The 20,640-nt window shown below is 40.8% G+C and overlaps 1 protein-coding gene across 7 annotated transcripts; it reads right to left on the reverse strand.

Moving 5' to 3' along the window:
* Window positions 1-606: 606 nt before the first annotated feature.
* NASP (nuclear autoantigenic sperm protein) lies at window positions 607-18,818 on the reverse strand. 7 transcript variants are annotated; one of them, XM_081195566.1, is made up of 15 exons: window positions 18,595-18,818; window positions 16,791-16,847; window positions 16,233-16,343; window positions 13,500-13,580; window positions 13,031-13,134; window positions 11,234-12,094; window positions 9,485-9,645; window positions 7,195-7,271; window positions 7,034-7,107; window positions 5,152-5,340; window positions 4,711-4,877; window positions 3,630-3,686; window positions 3,475-3,546; window positions 1,228-1,377; window positions 607-763 (listed from the first exon to the last, which is right to left on the reverse strand). In XM_081195566.1, the coding sequence occupies exons 2-15, from the start codon at window positions 16,838-16,840 to the stop codon at window positions 719-721; spliced, it is 2,199 nt and encodes a 732-aa protein (XP_081051692.1). In that variant the 5' UTR covers window positions 16,841-16,847; window positions 18,595-18,818; the 3' UTR covers window positions 607-718. The 7 variants fall into 7 exon arrangements, with proteins under 7 accessions (XP_081051692.1, XP_081051687.1, XP_081051691.1 ...); XM_081195561.1 differs by having other exon boundaries at window positions 11,234-12,190; window positions 18,595-18,816; XM_081195565.1 differs by having other exon boundaries at window positions 1,228-1,356; window positions 11,234-12,190; window positions 18,595-18,813.
* Between the last annotated feature and the right edge of the window lie 1,822 nt (window positions 18,819-20,640).

Below are 20,640 nucleotides of genomic sequence, written 5' to 3' on the forward strand. Positions count from 1 at the left end.
GGCTCATCCTCTTAAAACTATTTCCAGTCTGACACAGTAGACATAAATGGTTTAGTGCAGGGGTTAGCAAACTTCAGCAGGGGGCTAGTTCACTGTCCCTCAGACCTTGTGGGGGCCTGGACTATATTTGGGGGGGGGGGTGAACGAATTCCTATGCCACACAAATAACCCAGAGATGCATTTTAAATTAAAAGGGCACATTCCACTCATGTAAAAACACGCTGATTTCCGGACCGTCTGCGGGCCAGATTTATAAGGCGATTGGGCCAGATCCAGCCCCCGGGCCTTAGTTTGCTTACCCATGGTTTAGTGCTTCCTCAGACTTGCAGTTTCAAACTAAATCCAGGAAGAAATGCCACCAACATTTAGGCCCCATATCTGCTCAGTATCTAGGCTACAATTTTCTAACCACAAAAAAAAAATGCTACTTTGCTTCCTAAACCCTTACAAACCAAGACATTTACAAGTCAGTACATCAACTGAAAGCCAGCCTGGCACTGCTGTTGTAGAACTGGCTGGGAGGCAGATGCAACCATCTTTAGGTCTGCTGATTGAGACAATAGGTATTTATGCATTAATACGGCTGAATTTTATCAAAAGGCAGTGTTAAATGTTTGAGTAATCTTTATTGAATACAAAAGTTGCCAAAAGTGAAAAAATACATTATATACAAAACCCACTGGCCTTGGGAGGGAGTGTCCAATATTAAAACTATCTATCATACAGCACTTTGAACTGTTTCAACTTGTGGCCTTTCCTCTGCCTGTAAAAAAAAAAAAAAGTTATTTAGGACATGCATTTGTTTTACCTGACCAGTTAAATACAGCTCTTGAAAGCATTCAACACACTTATGTACAATTGATTACTTAAATGTAGCATGGCTGCTGCTGCCTCTTGACAGAAGCCATTAACCAAATTACGCTTAGATAATCTGTCTTAAATCTCTTTCTCTACTTCTGATAATGTAAAGAATTAGGACTCCTGCATAAATAGTACTTTAAGCAAAGTTCCTATTTCAAAACATCCAAGAGATACATACTGCATTCTGCAAGTATACAGAACTAGTCTAGCAGGTTTAGCTTAGACAGATTCCAACATGCATTTTGACACAAGCAAATTTCCAACTTTAAGTGGTCTGGGAGAGAAGACCAACAAGCAATTAAAGGCAGGCAGGAAAGATGAGCCTGGGAAACGGAAAATATACAGACTCCTGACTCGACAGCCCACCTCCTCTTCCTTTTTCTCTGCAACCACATTTCCACTGGGGGTAGCATCACCACCACCATTGACAGCCGGTTCTGGTTTAGATTTCTTAGCTTCATTATCTCCCTGTTGAGTTTCTTCCTCGGGTTTCCTCTGAAGACAAAATTGTTTAGTCTTCACCAAGTACAATTTCAAATGTAAAGTATTAATAAAGAATATCTAGTGCTATTATGCATTTACTATTAATAAGCTGCCAACTGAACTATGCTTTAAAACTGTTCTGGGCTACAGCAAAGGTTACAAGGTGCATACTGCTGCTTCAGCTATTGGAAAGTTGTCCTCCAATACTGAAAGCAATCTAGTTCTGGGTTACCTAACAGTCTACACATAGCTCTCAAAATCAGAAGGCAGACTGTAGAAGAAGCAGATCAAATATTTCCTAACTATATGGAGAGATTTTGTTAAGAGGGTATCTTTCGTTTTGCTATTCTGTTAGCGTTGATATCTTTTCCCCCTTCCCAATTAGATGCTATCAATAGATGGGCAGCCGCTGTTGCATATAAAAAGATTTCGCTTACATTTTTCGGAATGTCAAGATTCCTAACAGAAAGGCTTCTGGTTTCTTTAAAAATGTTAATTTGAACATTTTTTCATCTCGTCTTAAATATTCCAAAAATCTTGGACTTTTCTGCATGTCCACCACATATGATAAAAATCTCCCATTTTTTCTCCATACTTCCAACACTTATTCGAACTATTTTTATACATTTTGAAGATTTCTGATGGTGTAATTACCACCGAAACTGCATTTTCATCATATTTTCTTTGATGGTGTAACATGCAGTAAAGTTCATGTTAATTTTCCAGAGTGATTCCCATTCTCTCATCATAATGGGACATCCAATATCCTGCGCCCATCTCATCGTGACCACCTTGACTTCCCAGTCAAGGAGGATCAGTACATCCTTGTGATAATCTTGGTGTCATTATTTAACAGCACTATTTCAAATTTAGAGGGCTCATTGGCAAATCCATTTTATTTGTCCTGTCTGAATGTCTCAAAAAGTTGATGATACTCAGACTATGTGGAAATAGCTCAATTAACAAATAGGTTAAGAGGTAACACCAAACAATGATTTTCTCAAAAATGGGAAATGTTTAAGAGATACTTACAAAAAAATAACAGTGACATATCTACCAATATCTATGGTAGTATCTGAATGACCCTTGTGTACGTAAAATATAAATAAAGGAAAATCGGTACGCTAGGTTGTAAGAAAATATTAGAAAGTATTATATTAATTGTAAGGTAATAATTATAAGTACATTCAATATCGCAAATGTCAACTATATCGGGAAATGATGGGAAGTCAATATTTATTCTACTTTAATTTGTTGTTGTTTTACTTTATTTTATGTACCATTATATGATTTTAGCTTAGCTGATATCTAAGTGGAATTAGAAGGTTAAATTAACATTCTAAGTTAAACAAATTTATGAATGAGAATATATATATATATATATATATATGTGTGTGTGTGTGTGTGTGTGTGTGTGTGTGTGTGTGTATATATATATATAGTATGTATGTATGTATATGTATGTGTGAAGTAAGTTAAATCTGTAATGATATTAATGAATTTCAATAAAGAATTTTTTCATTAAAAAAGGGGGGTATCTTAAGATACAAATGTAGTTTGCTTGTTTTAGACTGGCTTTGCTATTTTAACCAATTCTCCTTTCCACTTGAAATATGGGAACCCAGCTCAGCCTGGCTGTGACATTCAGTTTATATGGATTTCATGCTACCTGTAAACTCTTAATCTCTACCCTGGACAATTTTGCAGGTCCCCAACACATCTAAATTCTCAAGTGCCTGCAGGACCCACACAATTAAGCTTTAAAATTAAACCAGGGTGAGTGAGACGAGCGCTGCACAGCACAAAACCATCAAAAGCTACCAAGTGCGCTAGATGGTTCTCAGGCTGATTGGCTCCCAGTGGAGAAGATATTATGCACGATTTCTAAAATTTGTAGAAGCAGAATGATAGAAGCTTTTAAGTGATGGCTTAAGTCAGACATAGGCAAACTTGGCCTTCCGGATGTTTTGGGACTACAACTCCCATCATCCCTGACCACTAGGTCCTGTTAGCTAGGGATGGTGGGAGCTGTAGTCCCAAAATATCTGGAGGGCCAAGTTTGCCTACACCTGGCTCAAGTACTGCAAGCCAGTGGGTTACCTATTTTTGTTAGTTGTATGGGACACAAACCTTTTTTCTGACAAGATGGGAGATGTCTGTAATACACTGAGGAGCTCCATCAGTTTTTTGCCCAGCTGGGATCTGTTACAAAACAGAAGGCAAACTATGAAATACTATAGAACAGCAGAATTAAACTGCTTGCTTTAGGGATTAGTATCACTTACAGCTGAAGCTGGATTGCTTTCAGTTGCCTGTGGAAAACTAGATGATGATCCACCAACCTGGAAACAAAGAGATCTATCAGTCTAGAAGTCACTATTAAAAGCCTACTGGGACTAAACTACAAACATGTACAATGAAGAGCACATTGGTTTTGAAGAACAATTTATAAAATTTAAGGTGTAATAAGAAGCAATAATGAGGAAGTTGGTCTGCAGTTAATTTTTCAAGCTCCCAATGTTTTTTAAGACCACAAGAGAAGTAAACAGGTGTCTCATCTGTAGTGTGTGAACCCCCAAGCTATTTTGCAGTTGCTATCTGCAGTCTTGCTTTTAGAATAAGGGACATATTCAAGCCTGCATTTCCACTGATGCAACAACTTCCATTCCTATAACAGTGCTTCATCTACTGTCACCTCCAGCTAACTTCCTTCAAAATCAGCTCAAGAGTTTGGGGGATCCCCTGGAACAAATTTTACATGTCATCTTAACATTAATTATTCAATGTAAGGTCTTTGAACTCAGTGCTTCAAAAGTCATCTCCTACCCCCCCCAAAGTAAAAATTTAGCATTTTCCACTATAAAACTAGGGACGCGGGTGGCGCTGTGGGTAAAAGCCTCAGCGCCTAGGGCTTGCCGATCGAAAGGTCGGCGGTTCGAATCCCCGCGGCGGGGTGCGCTCCCGCTGCTCGGTCCCAGCGCCTGCCAACCTAGCAGTTCGAAAGCACCCCTGGGTGCAAGTAGATAAATAGGTACCGCTTACCAGCGGGAAGGTAAACGGCGTTCCGTGTGCTGCGCTGGCTCGCCAGATGCAGCTTTGTCACACTGGCCACCTGACCCGGAAGTGTCTCCGGACAGCGCTGGCCCACGGCCTATAGAGTGAGATGGGCGCACAAACCCCAGAGTCTGTCAAGACTGGCCCGTAACGGGCAGGGGTACCTTTACCTTTACCTTTACTATAAAACTAAGTATCAATGGCATCCTTTCTTCCCATTTACAGCTGTGTATCTCAGCTTAATTTATTTTGCTATCTGCTCCTCTCTAGCACAAGTTCACAAAAAATGGTAGTAGTAAGCTTAGGACTCACCAAAGTTGCTTTCAGAGCCAGTTCAGCTATTCTTGCGCTCTTTTGAGACTCCTTTGAATCTTCTATCTTCTCTTTAATGTCAGGAAGCAGTCCCTCGAGTTCTACAATTTCCTTCTCATCCTCAGCTGATCCCTCCCCTTTTGTTTTTAGTCGCTCAGTCAACATCGCTAAAAAAGTTGATATTTAGGTGATATTAGTACTTTTAGAGCCATTTACTCATCAGTTTTGGGCTTTGTCCCAGTGTATGTTAAAACAGATTCTCAAGGATCAGCAGCAGCTGCCAAATTTCTTGCAGTGTTTGCTAGCTGACACATTAGCTCTCTGAACACTTCATGAATAAACTAGCTCTGTAGCTTTCCCAACACTGTACATTTGGAGCTTGGAGGACACAGTAACGGTGATGCTTAACTAAAACTGCATGAAGAACTGCACTTCACTTACCCATTCTTTTATCAATGACTTCCATCGATTTACTATACTGCAACACTGCCTCATCATACTGATTATCATAGTGAAAGGCCAACCCCAGATGATAATGAGTCTCTGCAAGCAAGCGGTCATGGGCCTCTAAGTATTTCTGCTGAAGAGCCAGGCAAGAACGGAACTCTTCTATAGCTTGAGAGTAGTTTTCTGCACAATAAAAACAGAAATTAAAGCACAGGACTTTCATATGAAAGTAGACATTTGTACAAAGCAGAATTCAATCATAGTGTAGAAAAAAGGTTTTCGATCAATAGTTTTATAACCTGTCGTGATTCCAGTATCAATTTTTGAAGAATATAGGACATTTTACATTTAATATAGTCTGCAGATTGGTGGAAACAGTGGCTAGAAAGCATATCTGGCTTGCTCAACATAGTTCAACAACTGAGAACAAATGAGGAGACCGCAAGCTTCCTTCCCATGCCTTTCCCCTTATTCATCAACTACATCCTGGTTTGGTTAAACTGCAGTTTCCCATTATATTCAAAACAGGGAACTATAGTTTAAGTTCCTGGTTAGTAGATAGATAAAGTTGCATTTAGGAACCAGGCAGAAGGCCTTCTCGGTAATGATGCGGTCCCTGTGGAATGCCCTCCCTTCAGATGTCAAGGAAATAAACAACTATCTTACTTTTAGAAGACATCTGAAGGTAGCCCTGCTTAGGGAAGTTTTTAAGGATTGATGTTTTCAGATATGTTGTAAGCTGCCCAGAGCGGCTGGGGAAACCCACCCAGATGGACAGGGTATAAATAATAAAATTAGTGTAAGTATTACTATTAGGCAGAATAGCTAATTGAAATTTAATTACCATTTAACCAGAGTGTAAACACTGAGAAAGGACCAAGGCGAGGGGCCTCTATTCGTTCTTCAAGGCTTCTAAGCTATGCTTTAATAAGCAGGGAATCATGCATCTGAACTAGGCCACAGTAGCGTAAAAGTAACAAATTTACCAGCATACCGTATTTTTCGCCCTATAGGACGCACCGGCCCATAAGACGCACCTAGTTTTTTTGGGGGGGAATCAAGGGGAAATTTTTTATTCCCCCCCCCCCCCAGGTTTGCGCAGCCATCCCCAAGCTAGAAGAGGGAGACGGAGCGCTCCGTCTCCCTCTTCTGCCTTCAGGGACAGCTTGCCACGCTGTCCCGAGTTTGTGGAGCTGGGGGGGGGAGAGAAGCAAGCTTGCTTCTCCCCCTCCCCCGCAGCCTCCAGATCAGGTCTGGGAATAGCGGGGTGACGGCGCTCCGCCTCCCCGCTATCCCCAGAGCTTCTGGGCCTAGACCAGGTCTGGGAATAGCGGGGTGGCGGCGCTGCGCCTCCCCGCTGCCCCCCGAGCTTTTGGGCTGCAGGCTGCTGCCCGCAAGCCTTGCGAGCCCGTGGGACATCCTGCCGGGCTTGCAAGACTTGTGGATAGCTTCCTGAAGCCTGGAGAGCGAGAGGGGTCGGTGCGCACCGACCCCTCTCGCTCTCCAGGCTTCAGCGAAAGCCTGCATTCGCCTCATAGGACGCACACACATTTCCCCTTCATTTCTGGAGGGGAAAAAGGTGCGTCCTATAGGGCGAAAAATACGGTACTTCCCAATAGTATAGGTAACTGTATTATAACAAAGTACAGTATGAGGTGTCCAAAATAAAAGGCTTAGTTGATAAACTGAGCTAGTTGATAAAGTCTGAGCAGCTATGAAAATATGAATACTGTAAAGTGAATATAAAATATATTACTGACGGTTTATATAATATGTAATGGACATGCAAAAACTGAAATATCATATGCAGTGGAAATATGAATAATAGTATCAGAAATTAATCCACTGCATGCCTAAGCAATTTTAAGGTAGTTACCAGATTCGATGCTAACTTCTCCTAGTTTTAGGTGAGCCTGAGCAACAAGGAGCTGAGCTTCTTTCGTGTCCTGTCTAGATCAAGAAGGCAGAGTCAGCAAGATTGTCATAACACCTTTAGTTGTATAAAAAGGCATTATTTGTCAGAACTCCCAGACATACCTTTTGTATATTACTTTTGCTAACTCCAGCATATCCCAAGCCAGTTCTAAGTTCCCAACATCGTCTTCTTCACTCTCCTAAAGCAAAGTTATTTGAAAATCAAAGAAAAGGATAGAAAGGCAAATGCTAAGGATCTTGGCAGACCACTTGATTTTTCTGCTTGTTGTAGCAACTGTAGTACCCTGTGCTAGATGCTCCATGATTCCAATTATATTTTTACAGACACAACACAGACCACCTGAATGAAGCTTGTGGACCACTGGTGGTTGATGGACCAACTCAGGAACTCCTGCCTTAAAGCAGGCGACTGAAGAAACCAGTCACCATAGGAAACAAATATATAAACTTTAGAAAAGGAACATCATACCCCTTCCACAAACTCCTATGTTGAAGCGTCTGTTAGCAAAATTTAGCACTTATACAGTGGTGCCCCGCAAGACGAATGCCTCGCAAGACAAAAAACTCGCTAGACGAAAGGTTTTTTCATTCGCGATTTGCCTCGCAAGACGAATTTCCCTATGCGCTTGCTTCGCAAGACGAAAACGTCTCGCGACTTTGTTAAACCGTTTAAACCGTGCTTCGCAAGACGAAAAATTCGTTAGATGGCAAAAATTGCGGAACGAATTAATTTCGTCTTGCGGGGCACCACTGTATTAGGGAAATCAGTACTTCTTCCTTACAAAGGCACCAGTTCTGTTGCAGGGAGTCTTGAACACAGCAGAGGAAGCTCTATTAATGTCCTACCTTTCCTTTAAGTTGCTTAATACAGCGTGCATGGTTTTATCCTCACAGCTCTGAGGTAAGACTAAGAGACAGTAAGGTCCAAAGTCAGTCAGTGAGCTTCATGGCTAAGTGGGGATTTGAACTCTGGTCTTCCAGACCCTGCCTAGTACCATAGTCTTCACCGCAATGCTTCTGCCATTTCCAGAACCTAGCGTAATGAAAGCTCACCTTCTGGTAGACAAAGAGAAGACTTGGAAGTACAGGTTCTGCAGAAAGACCAATGGCTAGCTAATGATTCAATTCAAGATTTGTGGATTGTGATTAACTGCTTGACAAAAAGGATTTACAAACAGCTTTAGAGGATTATCTATTTTCCTCCTGTATTAGTTTTGAACTGCTTGTCCTTCACATTGTATCTTACTCCTTTTATGAATTGGCTGTTCAGCCAGCAAATCCTTCACAAGCAGAATTAAAACCAGTGTTTGGAAAGTGCCATCAATTTTGCATTGAATACTACATATTCCTTGTCAGTAAATGTGATTCAGAATAACCCTACTCATATTCATTCTACATTGTAATTATAACATAATTACAATTAGTGGCAATTATAATTCTTGCTCCAAAAGCACTTTGCATGTCATTTCAGTTCTTGCCCAGGTCTTTCATGAGGCTTCCCTGATGATCAGCTCAGCTTATCAGCTGGATAGCTTCCTCATGTTTGACCTCACTGTTTTCATAGTTTGAATAGCAGGAAAAAATGCAGTGCCCAGTTCTTTAATGTTAAGGCAAAAAAGGAGATGTCACAAGAGGACATACTTTCAGTTGAGTTAAAAATTGGTTGACTGCAGAGAATTGCTTCAGAAGGTGGTGTACTGTTGCAAAAAAGCTGCTTCAATAGCCGTTTTTTAAAACAATAGCAAGCTTCTGATAATTAAGCAGATACCATGCACATTATCAGGCACAGCCCTTTCCCTTTCTGTAGCAAATCACTACTGCTGTGATATGAGATGCAACCTGTTCCCAATTTCCTGTAGGTTTTGGAGGCCTGCTTTTGGGCTTTTAAACAACTGTAATAAAAGATACTCAACAGGTTTAGAGAAGGTGGGAATGGTTACAGAAATTAGTTTAACCATGGGTGCAGTACTAGACGGAGACCACAATGCTTCACATGCTTCAGTGAAACTAGTTTATGAGTTAAAATGTATGAATGCATTGTGTCAGTAGACAAGAGATTTTGATAGCATAGGGGACAAGGAAAGAAGGGGGGCAGAGAGAAGAATAAGGGCTTTTTATTAAGAATGGAGAACGAACAAGCATCTAGAAGGAAAAACAGGCTAAAGTTTTAACAGACTAAAATGTTAAAATGCTGCTTTGAACCAGAGTGCTCAAAGCCACACCCCTACTATAATCTTGAACCTTCGGAAGGAACTGACTACTTCAGTCTTCCTATGCTCTAGAAAACATATGTAATCGGAAATAGTTTCCATGAAAACAATGTTCCTTTCTCCATGACAGAAACACTGAACCAGCTCTTTAACAGGCTTGAATGCTCATTTTTATACTTCACCTTTTCTTCAACTGTAGAGTCATTTTCTTTATCCTCTTCGACTGCAGAGTCATTTTCTTTATCCTCTTCAACTGCAGAGTCATTTTCTTTATCCTCTTCAACTGCAGAGTCATTTTCTTTATCCCCTTCAACTTTATCTTCCTCTTCTGATCCTTCCATCTCTACAAGAATAGTTTCTTATTAATATACAACCAGCTGTTTATACATCCATTTTACTTGACTATTTGTTTTATTCAGCTGTGAAATTCTTCCACCACTATTACTCTTCTAACCTGTGAGTTCATGAGGATTGGCTTGGTAGGTTTCTGTGCAATCTGCAATAATAATCCAAGGACTGCAACATGTGTTTATACAAAGTTTTGAGGGGGAGCTACATAGATTAAAATATTCAGCGTTAGGATATTCTTTCTCCTTTATGCTGCTTGCATGGCACCCTCTGGCATGTCAGTTAAAAAAAAATTGAACATGTTTTAATACTTTTATAGCTTCCCCATAGAAGTTTTGTTTTCATAGTAATGGGGGAGACAAAGAGAAGAGCTTTAAAATTGAACTGCTTAGAAGTAGTCTCATTTCAGAGTTAAGATAAAAAAGAAATATTAATATTTCTAGTTAAGCGTCATTGCATGGCTTCCTAGGGAAACTGACAGGTATGTACTATTGGGTGTCAGGCACAGGAACTTACATAAACTATGGGATAGCTCAGACACCTACTCTGCATTGTCAGGGAACATATACCCTCTTATGGAGCAAGAAATCTGACCTCCTACCAGCTATTCAGTAATCCAGATGCCCAGCAAGCACAATCTCAAACTGCCTTATGCTCTACAGCCTTCATGTAACAACTACTACAGAAGCCAAGGAAAAAAGTATTGCTGTAAACACTGGACTTCAAATTAGAACAGGGATGGCTATCTTGTATTCTTCTAGATGTTGCTAAACCACAACTCCCACCAGCTCCAGCCAACGTGGCCAAAATAATTAGGGCTTATGGAGTTTCAGTTCAGCAGTATCTGAAGGGTCATACTTTTAAGCTACTCTTAGACTAGAAATGCATAGGACAAGGCTCTAGTTGCCAGAACAAACTTGCCACTGGACTGTATCCCTTTTATTGCAATTATTTGTCACTTTTTTCAAATAGGAACACAAAGTGACTAAATATTTGTTAAACAGCTGTATTATGCGAAGGTTTATCAGCTTTACAACTATTTCACTACTTAGAATCTCACTTGTAAACAAACATTTTCAAGGTATTATAAGGTAGTTATACAGCAATGCTAAAGCAAGAGAAGCAGGACATGAAAGCTGTGATGTCTATTACCTGCACTTGTTTCTAGTTATAGGCCTGAAAGCATGATAGGTTTTAGGTTGTTTAATACAGGTCCATAAGCCAGCACCCTTGTGTTACTGTATTTTTGTGGATCTTGTTGTCAATATATATTCTAGTACTATGCTTTTAATTGTTCAGAGTTAATCTTGCATTAACATAAAAACATGCAGTGAACATCCATTCAGTGTTCTCTACGAGCCATTGCTTTCTATATTTGCTGCTCATGCAAGCCAGTCCCCAAAAAAGCCAATAATTTATTGCTCAACTTGTTAGTTTTGTTTCAATTCAACTGTTCCTTGCAGCTTCAAAATTCTCCTTGAGTGGATTCATCCCTGTGGCACAGAGAATTCTGAATGGATTAGAGTTACTAAGGGTTAGCTCTCTAAATAGATCCACCCACAAGTGTCTTCTATCCCTGTTACCTTCGCCCTCTCCCATCTCGTCATCCTTTTCTTCTTCCTTTTCTACCTTAGGAGCAACTTCAGCTTTTTCTTCTGGTTGTATTTCATGTGACTGCTTGATGCTCCCTGAAGGAGTAGTTTCATTTGGAGCTGAAGGTTCTCCTTCTCTTGAATCCAATGTTTCTTCCTTCTCTTTCAAGTTCACCACCACCTGTTCTGTGGCAGGCTTCATGTCCTCTGTCTTTTCAGCAGTAGCTTTGGCTGGCTGTTCTTCTGCTTTTTCTGCCTGGCCTTCAACTTTCTCAACAGCTGTCATGAATTCTCTCTCTAACTCACCTGAAGCTTTTACCAATTCCTCTACTATTGGATTCTTTTCTACAATTGTGTCTGCATGCTTTTCTACCTCCTCTTCTCTCCTCTCTTGAGCTGCTATCTCAACTACCTTCTCTTTCCCAGGTGCTTCCCCTGCAGCCACTTCTTTTCCTAAAGTAGTATCTCCCCCAGCTGCTTCTGCAGCCTCTTCTATTACTGGATTAACTTTCACAGCTGCATCTTCTGAAACCACCACTCTTTGTACAGCAGCATCTTCCCTAGCCTCTTCTACCACCACTGGCTTATCTTCTCCAGCTGTCCCTTCTACATCCACTGGCTTCTCTTCCCTAGCAGCACCATCTTCTAATGCTACCTCAGTAGTTACTTCATTGACGTTTTGTTCTTCCATAGCTGCCTCTACCTGCTTTTCTGCCTTCTCTTGCTCTTCCTTTTTCTCCACAACAGTGATATCTTCTCCACCCAGAGCTGCTGCTTTTTCTTTTTCTTCCTTAGCTGCTACTTCTTCCTCAACTTCTTCCATTTCAACATCCTTCAGCTGCATCTCCACTCCTGTATGCATCAGAGACTCTTCAGGATTTTTTCTGGATTCATCTTTTTCCCCCATGGCATTATATACCTGCTCTCTTAATTCCTCCCTTGCTTCTTCTACATGTTTAAGGAAGATCAAGCACAAACAAATCTTCGAATTTAGTGATAAACATTCATGATCTTCACATCCCACCCTCCATCCCACTGATGTCTTGCTTCAAAGTTACAGCAATCAATACAATCCTTCTGGACCCTTAAACTGAGAACAAGTGCCTTCCATAACAGGGCTTGCAAGGAGTTGCGCTTAAGCAATGAGTTGTATGCCAGCATAGTAACAGCCAAGCAAGAGATGCCAAGCTTTGTCTAGACAAGACATTGCACTGGATCGCAGAGGAAGATGCTATAAACTGAGGGACAGGGCAAGTATTGAAAATTAGACAAACTATCCACTTTCTTAAGTGAACGTGGCCTATTGTCACAACATGATCTTCACAGCATCAAACCTTATTAGATGCCACTGCCCAAATGATCTAGGCCACAATGTGCTATACACTAAACAGTTTTGCAATAAGCAGTAATACTGGGAGTTACTATTCAGTTTGTTCACAGAACCTTTGCCCAATTAGTTCATGGTTCTAGAAACAATTAGCTGACTGTCCTTAAGATCTTGAAGCATAGAAACCAATGCTTTACTAAGAAACAAAGTGAAGCCCACATGGTTCAAAACAATGCTTTAATTAGGTTTGTAGACGCACTGGCCTTGTTAAAAGGCAGGTTTTTATGCTTTTTAAACAAGTTTTTGGTCAATTTTATCATTAAAAAGACTTTTAGAGAGTCTTTTTAGTTGCGGTTTAAGATTCAAACAACTTGATAATAATAAAATGACCCTTGTCTAGTATCCACTTGGAACACACACAGCTTGGCATCTCTATCATGAGTTAAGACAGCACTACATACCATCTATATTATCAGCACTTTCTACCATTGAGTCTTCTGTTTTTTCTTCCTCTTCTTCCACCTGCACTCCTTCCAAGGCATTTCCCAGCACACCATTTTCCATTCTAGAAGATGTAAGTAGGCATTGCTGTTATCTTTTCCCTCACCAGTTTTAGCGTTCAATAGCTTGAACTCAAGGCTGTATTGATGTAGCATAAGAACACCAGTTAACAGATCCTGCTCCAGGCGTCCTGGAAGCAAATACATATTTGGTTGACAAGGAAGACCAACCAAAGTTTGTTGACCTGATTATGTAGCTCTAGAATGGCTGCCACTATTCTGAGAAAAAGTTACAAAAAGTAACTTCAGTTCTGTGTGCAGCAGCAACTGGTGAAGTGGATTCCAGTCCATGTAAAATTATGTTAGCCTTCCTAATCTAGATTAACTATTCAAACCACCAAGTGGCCCAAAGCACGTCACATTAACTTACCTTGCCAATTCCAGAAGTGATTTCCCGTAAAAAAAGTAAGCTTCTGCACACTCATTTCCAGTTTCACCATACTTATTAGCCCTAAAAAGAGATTACCAGATTAGCAGGGTGGATTAATTTAAGTCATGTTTCCCATTTACACAAGTGGCCAAAATTGTGGAAACCTTTGGGGGAAAGTTTATTTCCAAGGTTTGATGGCTCATAACACCTTTTTTTTAGTAATACCATAAAATTATGTATCAAAGGAAACAGTTTCATGAAGATTGTAATGCAACAAAGTTTGTTCAATTATCTGTATCCTATCAAAAGTTAGAGCCAAATAATCAGTAAAATGAATGCTTTAGAGAGCCAATCAGGTGTCATTGTTTAGGAAATGATGGCTCATAACATCACTTTTTTTGGGAGTAATACCATAACATTATATATCAATGGAAAGATAATTTAATGAAGAATGCAATGCAATAACTTTTATGAAGGATTATTTATTACAACAGAAATAAGGAGGACATTTATCAGTGTGCTATGTGATTGCTATCAAGTTGGTTGGGGGTTTTGTTGTTGTTGTTGTTCTTTCATTTAGTCAGCTTGTAAACCCAGTCAGATAGGTGGCATATAAATAAGTTGTTGTTTGTTATGGTGGTGAAAGCAGAGTCAAGCAGAAAGCAACAACAATGGAAGGAAGACACACACAATTGTCCAGGGTTCACATTCCTGTATTTTTGTACTTTATCTCAAACAGTCATGGCTACTGGTCATAATGGAATATTTTAAAGACTTTCCCTCTATAGGTTAACAAAAATGAAATCTTATAAAAGGTGTAGACTCCAACAAATAGAAAAGAAGCCTGGTTGTACTAAATAACGGGCATTTAGTTTTAAGGCAGCATTTAGATGTCAGATTCGCCCCAGTGTTCAACAAATATATGAAGTAATACACCGTGGCCAAAATTGTTTTATTTCCAAGGTCTGATGGCTCATAACGCCACTTTTTAAGAGTAATACAATAAAATTATATATTAATGGAAATATAATTTAATGAAGAATGTAATGGAACAAGGTTTGATCAATTATCTGTACTCTATCAAATGTTATAGCCAAATAACCAGAAAAAGTGTTTAGAGAGCCAATCAGGTGTCATATTGTTTTGGCAATGATAGCTCATGAACCACCTTTTTTTGGAGTAATACCATAACATTATATATCAATGGAAAGATAATTTAATGAAGAATGCAAAGCAATAACTTATTATTATTGAGCAGACTAGAGATCATTTTCATTCAGTGGAACTAAACATTTATGTTTGCTAGTTGACTGTAAATCATTTGAAAAAATGATCAAACTGGCTCTTGATTTAAATAGGAAGCCTGTTAACTATGTCGCTGGTAGAGAAACTACTTCATTTTAAAGAATAACTGTAGCAAACATGCTTTGGTTAAGATATAATATTAACAGCACTGTTATTTGAGAATTTATTAAATTTAAAATTCCAGAAAATCCAAACCAAGTTTTAAAATCTATTTAAAAATACACTTTTTAATCTACCTGCAGATTATATCCCCTGCCCTTTTCACACAGTATCAGGAAGTATTAAAATGGACAATACTGTATTCAACAGAAATACTGACACATACACAGGCCATATGGCTTGAGAAAAAGTTTTGTCCAAATTATTTGGGGGTGGGGAGATATACTTTGGAAGTTCTCCTGAATTCCATCTTTTCACTGGAGTGGCTTCCACTGCTAGGTGGTTATGCCCAGGTAAGTCTGGTTACTGGACCAGGATAACCCTAGTGTCAGCTGTCTAAGCTCTAGTGACCTCCCACATGGAGGCTTGGAAACTAAACACAGTATCTAAAAAATACTCCAATACCAATCATCTCAGTCCCTACAATAAGTAGATGAGGACTTGTTAGTGATGCGACCACCAGGTCTGCTTGGTTTGCACTGACCCACAACAGGGCTTTTTTGGTGTTAGTTCTCTTTCCAATGAGCTGTGCCTATTGCCATTATTAACTTTCATGAGAAATTTGAAAATATTCTTGGTTATGCAGGAATTTGGTGGCCGAATTTCCTGGTAACCTTGAGATCACTGGATGGAATATTTTTTAAAAAAAACTAATTGTTTTTATGATGTTCTAACAATTTTAAGAATTTTTCTGCTTTGCTTTCTGAAGTGTGGATCTGTTTGCCACCCTGGGGTTCCTCATGAGGAATATAAATTCAATAATTAAGTAAACAAATAATGTGCTAAAGTTACTTTCATTCATTTTCCAAAACAGGAGCTGTGTTAAAAAAATAATCCTCTACATACATACATGCGCACCCCGAAAAATCCATAACCAGAGGCGCCACTTCTGTGCATGCGTGAGTGGCGAAACACAGAAAAATACTTCCAGGTTTGCCACGTTTGTAACCTGAAGGTTGCATATCCAGAGAGGTACGTAACCCGAGGGTCCACTGAACTTGAGAGTAATCCTGTAAAACCCAGTGGGGTTTACTTTTCGGTAGATCTACATAGACGAAAGAATTCTAATTTGGGAAAGAAAAAAATGAAGCAGTCTTTATTGCAGATATTAATTCAGAACACTTTTTTCTGGCTCTGTGCACCACTAGCATGCAGTTCTCCACTAACTACCCCCAAGAGAATGCAGCCCATAACAAAGAAAAAAGGTTGTCATCCGTACTCCCTTCATCAAATGAAAATTCAACTGAAGGGATAAATCTCATTACTTACAACAGAGAAGCAGCTTCCTGAAATGCATTAACAGCAGCTGGAATATCTCCCATTACCAAATTTTTCTGCCCCAAACCGAGGTATTTCTTGGCTTCTGCATCCACATCCATACTAGAAAAATAGAAACAAGGTTCTAGTTACAGGTAGGTAGCCGTGTTGGTCTGCCGTAGTCGAAACAAAATAAAAAAATTCCTTCCAGTAGCACCTTAGAGACCAACTTAGTTAGTTATTGGTATGAGCTTTCATGTACATGCACACTTCAGGTATCTGAAGTGTGCATGCACACGAAAGCTCATACCAATAACTAACTTAGTTGGTCTCTAAGGTGCTACTGGAAGAAACCAGGTTGTTAGCCACAACATTATAGCTGTTAGAAGCAAGCTTGGTCATTATTTACCTGTTTTACTATAGTAAATCAAGAGTGTCGGTGTTTAAAAACTGCTCGTTTCATTCATCTATTCCAATCAATGTAACTAGTAGTAGCTGACTATTACAGGAAGATAGTTACACTATATTTCAAACTCACATGCACTATTCTTACATCTAATTATATCTTACCTCTCAGTTTTGTCAGCGGAAGTAGAAGGAGCAGCAGATTCTTCTGCCATTCTGAAACTGAAAATTCTAAAGTTAGAATACTTAGGAATGTATGCTTTATAAATAGAACTATAGCCAATTAAGAGTAATGGTACATAGGCTTGTGGTGCAATTAACTATCAGCTGGCTCCTTCATGTATGCCACAACCTTTCCCTGTTAAGTCAAAAAGCTCCCAATCAAACAGCCTGTGCACTGTTCAAGAGGCATGCTACAGTCACAGAAAATTATTTAAGAGTTTCAATTTCATTTTAAAGGAACTTTAAAGGATTTTTTTACAGATGCCAAGCTGTCAGTAGTGGAAGGTATACAATGTGTCAGTTGAAATTACAGCCCTCCTAACTAGTATATTTATATGGACTTCTCACACAGGTTTGTTACCAATGTAAAGAGCATACCCCAGGAACAGAAGTTACCGCTCTCGCGGAGTTATCAGTACCAGTATCCTTGACAAACCAATTTCCAAAATTCTTCCGGCAAAACAATGTGCTTTAAATGCGTGCTGGATGCATTTTAAATCATTTGACAGGTATAGCAAAGCATAAATTCAATAAATATTGCAAACAGTGGGCAGTATTACAGTGGCTTAGAAGTCCTACTCTGCTACATTTGCCGAAACGACACTTGCTCCATAAGGGAAGGTGTAAAAACAAATCAAGTCTGTTATAGTACTGTACAGGCTACAACACAAAAGGCTGTACAGGTCTTTTATCAATAACCAGATGATTCTTGGCTAGGGAACTATCACCACGCGAGTTTCTAGACTCTTATAAGTTACAATCTCTCCAGCAGAAAATAATAATGAAGGCCAATTAGTCCTAAGGCGAGTAACAGAATAGCGCTTCAAGGAACGCTCCCGTTTCTTTAAGTGTTCACTCGTTAACTGTGGTGAGATGAGAAAACGTCGACGGACAGTTCCTTCCAAAAACTACAGTAAAGAAGGCATTTTCCAATTCACCCCGCAGTTCCGCTGCAACCAGCTACTTTTCGGTACCACAAATGAATTAACCCAGAGTAGACCCGACAAGCCTTAAGCACCCCCACCCACCTTGGAGCGCACGAAAAATATACCAAAATACTAATATGCTCGGTTTATCGAACGAGTTAAAAGGCAGAGCGTTAAAAGCCGCTCTTAACTCCTCCCTCGGATCCGCCAACGACGCTAAGAAAGTTCTCTCTGGGAGAAAGACGTTTACCTCAGTAGACAATGGGGTTCGTTTCCCGCCTCCGCCCCTCCCCTCGTCAGATCTTTTGGCGCCGAATCTCAACGGCCTCTTTCTACAGGCCGAGGCTGCCTACCACGTGACGCGGCTCTTTTTTCCTCTTCCCCCCGCCCCCTTCTCCCTCCCTCCTTTTTGCGCGCCGGATTGATGGGCCTTGAAAATGGCGGCCTAAACTCCGAGTCGGGTCACGTGGCGTCTCGGTTTTTAAGGCGAACCGCCGCCTCCGCCCCCCACGCCGTGAGAAAACGGCATGCACCAAACCGCCGGTGGGAGGATTAGGAGGTGAAAGGATGGGGGGGGAGAGAGAGAGAGAGATGAAACAAAACGCCACGAGGTAAAGAGGACCAGAATGTGCCGCCTAAAGCGAAGCCGAGGGAGAACAAATTCTACCAAGGAATACCTGTGTGGCCGCCGCCGCCCCCATTGCTCGGAACAAACAACTCGGCGTTCCCTTCGTCCTTACCCAGTTCCCGAAAAGACAAAACCTGAGCCGAACCCCGCCAGCGGCGGCGGCGCCAAAGATGATGGCAGCCCCACAACTCACCTCAAGACCCCGACAGAGTGACAACAATCAGCCGAGAAACGCAGCCCACTGCCCCTCCAGATGCTTTTATAGCCCCCTGAGGACACGCCCCAGCAGCGCGAGGCACGCTCTCAAGGCAAAGGAACTACAGCTCCCAGCATGCCTCGCGCCTCCCTGTGAGGACTTTCGGGAAGCCGGAACTCGTCCGGAGGCGTTGAAAAAAACCGCAACCCCCCCCCCCAAGCCCAACAGGACGAATGCCATAGAAACCCTCGAGCATGTTGGAAATGTTGCATCTCTCCCTCTGTTTGCTGTTTCGGGAAACGTAGTTCGCGGACTCGGACTTTTGTACCATGCCGGAAAATGTAGTTCCAAGTCAGAGTGCTTGTAGTCCGTAGACGATAGCATAAATAGCATCCATTCAGAGACCTATTAGCTCTGCGGGCGGCTAAAGACAAGAGTCAGAAACTGTCTTAACCCTCTGACCTCTGACACGGATCATCTAATGTCTGCTGGGCAACCCCCTTCCTCCAGCGTTTTTTATAAGACCATTTGTGTTTATGTATCTTTAAAAACCAAGGTCCTGGATCACACCACGCATGCTTCAGGTGTGACGAATGAACACAACACAGGGCAGCTCCCGATCCCACAGAGTTCCGTGCATCAAAGTAAAGAGGTTGCAGTGTGACCGGGAGCGGGTGGAAGTGGCGCGACTCACCTGATCCTCATCTCTGACGCCGGGGTCTCTACCGGCAGAGGGCAGGGTTAGCCTGGCAATGCAGTGGTGTCCCCAAGTGCACCTCGCAGTCTTCGGCTTAGAGGGAAATGGAAACCATTCGCTCAGGCTAGGAAAAAATAAAGCACTGCGAGTGGAGGAAACAACGCACATAGGATAATACCTGCCCAGGTCTTCCCTACTGAGATGTGTGCGTACTGGATATGTCATATTTCAAGCACAGTAGACTGGGCTTAGAAAGTGATTGACCCAAAGACTAAGCTTCGTAGCTTAGTTAGGATTTGGGACCTATTTATCTGCGGTTCTCTTATTTTTCAAGCCTTGGTTTCCAGACTACAATTCCCATCCTCCTTAACAATTGGCTAAGCTGGCTGAGCAATACTTACCTGCTGCATCACTAGCTCTCAATAACGTTGCTATTGATAAAAGATTGTATCTGAACATGTGCAGGCTATGTAGTCTCCCTAACAAGTATGCTTAGGATTGCAGCATTAGAAATTAACCTTACTGGCACAAGCCAGTAGCTAATTAAGACCAAGAAACTGACAAAATGTCAAATGCTGCAACATTTTTTCTGGTTCAGTACCAGCCTTATAAGAATGGCCTATTGTGTTCGTTAGGCTTTCTTCCAAGGTCCACAATCTCCCTATGCAAAGTTAAACATGCCTAAACATGTTTATTTCAGTGGTCTCAGGCACACCTAACTGCACAGGACTCTGCTGTAAGTGTGCACAAATTGTCGCTTTATGGGAGTAAACACAAACTGCTAACATAGAACAAAATCCTACTAACAATACTACTAGGAGTTGCCTCTAGTTAGAGAACAGTTAACACCTCTTGAAAGCGTGTATTACTAATAACTGGGTTAAAAACAGGACAGGATTCTGCCCCCTTAATAGTTGTGTAGGGTGGAATTTTAGCAGACACAAGCTTACACCTGCTGAAAATTCTTCTACACAACTATTAAGGGTGCAGGAGCCTTATCTTGTATCTGGCCACCTAGCAAAGATAAGGGAAACTGCACTAGTAATAACAGCAGTGTCTTTTAGGCAGCAATAATTCCCAATCAAAACATACTGACATCAGTATTAATGCAAAGTTCTCTAAAGATTACAGTTGGGAGTAAAGTTCGGTCTGCAGTTTGTTTCCACATTTTCTTACATAAATTAAGTCTTGTGTGTGCTTGAATTTCCATGTTGGCTGTAAGGCTTCTGTGAACCAGCCCACCAATCTGAAACTTTATGTTACCTGTTGTATTGTCATCTGTAGTATGAACTTCAATATACTTTTTCAGTTAAGAGTAATTTTTTTCAAAGCTGAGTCTCATTTAA

This window comes from Podarcis bocagei (assembly GCF_964188305.1).
Source record: "Podarcis bocagei genome assembly, chromosome: 5".
NCBI lineage: Eukaryota > Metazoa > Chordata > Lepidosauria > Squamata > Lacertidae > Podarcis > Podarcis bocagei.

Excerpts from the sequence above, each read along its gene's own strand:
- NASP (XM_081195561.1), bottom strand. The coding sequence starts at position 16,840 with ATGGCAGAAGAATCTGCTGCTCCTTCTACTTCCGCTGACAAAACTGAG. Across the intron at positions 7,108-7,194 it reads GCAAAAGTAATATACAAAAG|ACAGGACACGAAAGAAGCTC; the intron begins GTATGTCTGGGA and ends TTCTTGATCTAG. Across the intron at positions 1,378-3,474 it reads CCCATCTTGTCAGAAAAAAG|ACTAAACAATTTTGTCTTCA; the intron begins GTTTGTGTCCCA and ends TACTTGGTGAAG.